This window comes from Gekko japonicus, unplaced genomic scaffold (genome assembly GCF_001447785.1).
Source record: "Gekko japonicus isolate JY-2015 unplaced genomic scaffold, Gekko_japonicus_V1.1 scaffold2313, whole genome shotgun sequence".
NCBI classification, from domain to species: domain Eukaryota; kingdom Metazoa; phylum Chordata; class Lepidosauria; order Squamata; family Gekkonidae; genus Gekko; species Gekko japonicus.
Genome location: NW_015169854.1, coordinates 244,582 through 251,114, shown reverse-complemented (window position 1 = coordinate 251,114; position 6,533 = coordinate 244,582). Strand labels below are relative to the sequence as shown.

Here is a 6,533-nt window from a genome sequence, read left to right as displayed (position 1 = left end):
AAAAGGATAAAAACAGTTTAAAAGGGGCAGGTTTTAGCAAGAATACAGCATGAATGGAATAGCTTAAGAAGATGCAAACCAGCCTTTAAAACACTTTTGCAGCAGATGCATTGTCTAATTGTGTAAAAGTTCTGTAAAAAGAATCAGGGGACTATATGAGGGTGGATATTGGGCCTTTCCTCGCCAAAGCACTGAGTCCACCACATTTCCTATCTTATATCTCCGCTGTCTTCAAACATCATTGGCTCCTAAATAGTCCTGGTATGTCCAGCATCTTTGGATTATTATTATTTTTTAAAAGCTTCTTTGTAATAATCAGACATCCACAACATTCTTTTTTGTTCAGTTTCCTGAGAATACATAGTGCAGTGTGCCTATCAGTCTTCTGTTCCCTCTTCACACAAGAGTCCTCGCTGGCCTTATCAGAATCTACCCTCCTTTTACCCAGCTATCTTGTCAGGGATATGTTTATGTTGGATACTCCTGCATAGTCCGGGGAAACGGTAGCTGTTCGTCATAAAGACATCAAACAAACTGAGGGCTCCCCATGTGGTGATCATTACCACCTGTGATGGTTTCAGGGTCATTTAAATGTGATGTTGGATGCAGTAGCAGTTGATACTATTATAAGCAGTGTTCCCTCTAAGCTGAGTTAGTGTGAGCTGGCTCACAGTTTTTTAGCCTCTGGATCACACATTTTTGTCTTAGCTCGGGAAGGAGGGCTCCAGAGCAAACTAATTTATGCAGTAGCCAGATTGCTCACTCACAACTTTAATGCCCGTAGCTCACAAAGTAGAATTTTTGCTCACAAGACTCCACAGCTTAGAAGGAACACTGATTATAAGTATCTGAAATAAAACCAGAGCAGCCACATTCATGGGCAGATCTTTGGGAGCTGGTCAGGAGATTTTTATTTTGTAGAATGGGCTTCTCATCGGTATCTTGGCAGGATTGGGTCCAAGTCTACAAATAATGAAGATAAGAAAGACATCAAAGGCCACATCAGACTGAAGCAGAAAATAACCTGGCCAGTAGAAACTGTAAGAGTCCAGTAGCACCTCAAAGACTAAGACTGTGGTCATATGGCAAGCGTACCGCGATTTGCTCCCGCTGTAGATTTGATCGGGGATATTTCTAAGCGGGTTCAAATGATCGCACATCCCTTGCCCAACTGCTTGCTTTCCGCGACAATGCTCCAGGCGCTACCTAAGTGTGAGTTTTTGTGAGTCACTGCTCACTTCTTCAGAGCTGGTGGCCAGTTAGATGAACTGAGAGACTTCAGCTAGCTGAAAATCTTTCTAAGTGAAGAACGGCAGTGTTTGGTAGCTAGTTTTCACATGATGAATCCACATGTGTCCATCTAAGGGGGCAGAATTTTGACTGTCTCAGTGCAAGAGTTTTTATCCTCCCTTTTTCTCAGCCCACCTTCTTTCCACTCCTGGGTTCATCGTGAGGATAAGCTTTTGGTTTTCTGCTCAATCCTTCTGCCTAGTGGTCAGCAAGAGGCACGGTTCCTGTCAGCCTTGTTTGCAATTCCTGGTCCTCTGTATTTGGAAGGCCATTGCAGAAGGCAAAAAGCAGATGATGCATGTTTAAGGAATCTTCAGATTTATTGTAGTTTATCAAAATATGGAGCAGGTTTTATTTATGGCTCCTGCATAGCTCTTATCTTTGAGATGTGTTTGCACACATACACCCAGTGTGTGAACTCTCTTTCATGGAGGGAACGTCAAGATTCTCGACTATACTTGCCCCGTGACATGCTAGTTTCCTTTGTGTAAAGATGTCCTTTAGGGTTGTGTGGTTTTCACCTGCAGTCCAAAGTGGTACAAGCCAAGCGGGACCTAAGCCACAAATCTCTCCACAAGTGACACTTGGCCAGGTCCCCGTAAAAACATTTTGAGAAGCATTATTCTGCATTTCTGTTCGTGCTGACTTGGTTCTTAGTAAAGTCCAAGTTTATTTGCCTTGCACCTTTCTGTGGACATTTTTGTGTCTCTGAAGTATCTTTTGTTAGTGACCGTACTGTGTAATCCGTCTTGAGTTTTGGAGAGAAAGGCGAGCTATGAATCTTGGAAGTAAGTAAATAAAGTGGCCATGTTAATGCCCTTGATTGCTCTGGATGGACTTCATCCCTCAGCCTGGGGAAAAGATACTTGATAGTGATGCTCATGACAGCAGTGGAACCTTAGTCCCTGCTCTTGCTGTTGATCGGCCACTAGGAGAAAGCAGCCTTTACCGCTGAGATGTCTTGAGCCTCTGCTTGCACCAGGGTCTGCTTTAAGAAGGAGCGCTGAGATGTCTTGAGCCTGTGCTTGCACCAGGGTCTGCTTTAAGAAGGGGGTGGAAGTGGTTTGCAAACAAGAGCAAAGTGCCCAATGCAGCTCTTGAGAACAGCTCCCTAGGTAAGGATTCATTCCCCCACATCCCTACTCTAGCCATTGGGCTCCAGCGATGGGGACTTCTTATTGCTTTGCTGTAGGGCCTGCTCCAGGGGTGGGCACCTGGGACTTCACAGGCAGGGCTACAACTTTGTCAGTATCCCTGGGGCATGTCAGGTGGTTTTTGGGTGAGCAACGTGCTTTCCCCACCAGTGTTCCCTCTAAGCTGAGCTAGTGTGAGCTAGCTCACAGTTTTTTAGCCTCCAGCTCACACATTTTTGTTTTAGCTCAAGAAGCATGGCTCCAGAGCAAACTAAGTTATGCCATAGCCGAAATTTGCTCACAAGACTCCGCAGTTTAGAGGGAGCATTGTAATCCCCACTCTTCTCTTTACCATCCCCCCAGTTTATTTGTTTGGGCTCTTTTTGTAGCAGGAACTCCTTTGCATATTAGACCACACACCCCTAATGTAGCCAACCCTCCAAGAGCTTACAGAGCTCTTCTTACATCACACAACTCAAGGTGGCATTCGGGTGGATTCCCAAGAGTTTTTCTTCCCAGGCACTTATCCAGCCCAGGTGTGAGTTGCTTGTGTGGCCATTCCGCCATATTCAGTTCCCTTCCCTGAGTCTGTAGAAGCTAAATCTCTGAATGGGGAGTGGATGCCTTTTGCATCTAGCATGCATGTGTGGAAATGCATGAACATAAACGTTCTATAGCACTGCAAAGGGCAGCACATAAAGCTGCCAACTCTGGCTTGGGAAATTCCTGGAGATTTGGGGGTAGTGCCGAGGTAGAGTACAGGAAGGGATCTCAGAGTACAGGAAGGGATCTCAGTGGGACTGTGATGCCGTAGAGTCCACCCTCGAAAGCTGCCATTTTCTCCAGGGGAACTGATCTTGGCTGTCTAGAGACCAATTGTAATAGTGGGAGCTCTCCAGGTGCTGATCTCTGCAGTCTGGAGATGAGTTGTAATTCCAGGAGAACTCCAGATACTGCCTGGAGGTAGGGTTGCCAGCTCTGGGTTGGGGAATACCTGGAGATTTGAAGGGTGAAGCCTGGGAAAAGCGGGGTTTAGGGAGGGGAGTGGGATAGAATGCCATAGCCTCCACCCTCCAAAGCAGCCATTTTCTCCAGGGGAACTGATCTTGGTTGTCTGGAGACCGATTGTAATAGTGGGAGATCTCCAGGTGCTATTTTCACACACTCCCTGCATATTTTAGCAGGTGAATTTCCAATGCCTTATAAGTTCCAGATCTGGGGCCTCTTAGGTGTAGTGGTTCATTGCACGAACTCTAATCTGGGAGAACCGACTTTGATTCCCCACTCCCCCACTTGCAGCTGCTGGATGACCTTGGGCAAGCCATAGTTCTGGCACAGCTGTTCTTGAAAAAGAACAGTTTCTGTCAGAGCTCTCTTAGCCCCAACCTACCTCACAGGGTGTCTGTCGTGGGGAGGGGGAGGGAAAGGAGTCTGTAAGCTGCTCTGAGACTCCCTTGATACCGGAAATCCTCCTAGTGAGAATTGTTCCTGTGGCCCAACTCTGCCTTATATATGTGCCACACCCCCTGACATCACCGGAAGTGTGTCAGAAGGCAACACCCACCGCTCAGGCACCACTGGACTGTTTTGGATTGCTAGCTATTGGGGGCGGGGGAACCTGCAGATCTGTCCTCGCAGAGGAGGGAGAGCTTGTACCTGAATAAAACTTGGTCTTAAAGGTGCCACTGGACTGTTTTGGATGGGGGGGGGCTCTGAAACTTACCTGGCTGCTTCTTGCTCTGACTGAGGGCTGATGGAAGCAGGGGGTGGGGCTTGTTGCCTGTGCCCGCCCCCTGGGCTCTTTACTGCCAGTGCTCCTCTCCTGTGCGTTCCTGCAGGAAATGATCCCTGCTAGAGACCAATTGTAATAGTGGGAGATCTCCAGGTGCTACCTGGATGTTGGCAACCCCAGTACCACTTTAGTGTTTGGATGGTTGTTTGGGGGCTTTAGCTGCTAAAGTATGTTTGGAACTGTTGATAACATGTTTTAGAACAATTTTTTCCCGAATGTGTGTTTAATTGAAAGAACCACCCCCCTCACGGCTCTTAAATCCACGGTGGACAAACAAGTGCAGAATAAATGAATATAACATACATCAAGCAGAAAAGGGCTTTCAGCAGAGGGGTAATGCAACCTTACATGATGGTAAAAATATAATAATAAATCAACACTGCAGCCATATGCCGAGTTACTCCTGTCTAAACCTACTGATTTCAATGGACTAAAACTGGAACAACTTGGTTGGTTCAGGACTGGCACTGCATGCAGTTGAGGATTCCCTGAATATGCTTCAATTAATAGGAAAACAATTAGACCAAATAACTCATCAAAAATTGACAACTTTCTTCTTTTTCTTCTTCATCTTCTCCTTGAACCTATTCTGAACATATTCAGGAAATACATGATATTTTATACATGGACTGACATCATCAAGAAAACAATATTCAAAACAGCATAATTGGTTACAAAAGACAGTGGTAATTTGAGTAATAATCCTCTGATTGGCATCTCAGCCCCACCTACCTCACAGGGTGTCTGTTGTGGGGAGGGGAAGGGAAAGGAGTCTGTAAGCTGCTCTGAGACTCCCTTGGGCAGTGAAGGGCGGGGTATAAATCCAATCTCCTCTTCTTCTTCTCTGTCTCTTTTATATAAAGTAGAGATGACAAGAGTCCTAAACGTATCCTATAGGTATCCAGTAGAGGGTGCCAGGAGTCTGCTTTATCCCTAAAAAGTCCACTGTCTTTTCACATATTTTCTGTGCATGAAAAGTTCCACCCTCATCTGTTTTCTTTTTCTGATTTTAGCAGAATCTGAACTGAAAACTAACTGGTATGCAGCTGAAAGCAAAAACCACAGCACCAAAATCTAATGTGTGCAGTTTTCTTTTCTGGGACACCCTAAGGGAGGGTTATCAAACCCGGTTCTCCCAGATTAGAGTCCGCACACTTAACCACTACACCAAACTGGCTCTCCAAGGTCCCTTCACTATGGGACACAGTAGCTACCACATATCTTGCATCCCTAAATCAACACTATATATGCCTGTTCCTACCTACAGCAATGCCCTTTATCTGTCCACTGAAACACCTTTGTGACTGCTGTCTGGCTCTGTACCACTCCTGGCTTCTCCTAATTTTTTTTGGGGGGTGCGGTCACATACAGAATGGATATGATTGCTTGGGGAAATAAGTGGGTCTTGCCTGCATGAACCAACCTGAACAAAGAACTCAGAGTGACACCAGGGCCCGCAAAGTACCCACACCCTGGAAACGTCCTGCTTATCGCTCCTCCCGGATACTGTCTTTGGCCACGGATGCATAGACGCAAGTCTCAGGGGCTCTGCCAGGGACAGCCGCCCGCTCAGTCTTTAGGGAGTGTTGGTTTAGTACAGCATAGGTGACTCCATCGTTGTGCGAATTGTAGATGGGTCCATCATCATCTGCACTGATGAAAGTTTCCAGTGGCTACAGGAAGGGGGGGAAAAGAGGCTTAGGGTGCAATCCTGCCACAGCTTTCTCCAGACCAGTTAAGAACATAAGAACATAAGAGACGCCAGCGTTGGATCAGGCCAAAGGGCCATCCAGTCAGATCGGTACCATCAAGAAGACAGAGCATCACTTGCCCCAGAGTCCCTATCTATACCTTGTGGCTAATACCAATGATGGACCAGTTACAGCTCCTGATGATAATTTAGACCAGAATACTGTGACACACTTGTTTTAGGAGCAAACTTTAACAGAAGGTTTCCAAGTGGTGTCCTGCACAGATCTTGAAGCACTTAAAACAGTTCACTTCCACAGCACAGCTACTAGAACTGATACAGAACCAGCCACTTACTAGTGGAAAGTGTTGTCAATTCACAGCCAATGTATGGTGATCCTGTAGGGTTTTTAAGGCGAGATGAAGAGGTGGTTTGCCATTGTCTGCCCCTGCGTAGCAGCCTTAGGGCTCCTTGGTACTAACCAAGATACTAATCATCCCTGGGGGAAATCGGGGGAAGCCGCAGGTCAAAATGTGGCCACACAGCTCTGAGTGGGAAATTGACCAATAGAAGTGGGGCAAAGGGAGGCGCGACCATGGCGCAGCTCTTGTGTGAAGTCGGTCCATGA

At 46.4% G+C, this 6,533-nt stretch overlaps 1 protein-coding gene across 1 annotated transcript in view; it reads right to left on the bottom strand.

The window, feature by feature from the left end:
• Nucleotides 1–5,702: 5,702 nt before the first annotated feature.
• Nucleotides 5,703–6,533, bottom strand: part of LOC107115633 (immunoglobulin superfamily member 1-like) — a 16,813-nt gene continuing 15,982 nt past the window's right edge. The window contains exon 5 of the mRNA XM_015417369.1: nt 5,703–5,888. Coding sequence (XP_015272855.1) covers nt 5,703–5,888 — 186 coding nt within the window. The remainder of the gene's footprint in view (nt 5,889–6,533) is intronic.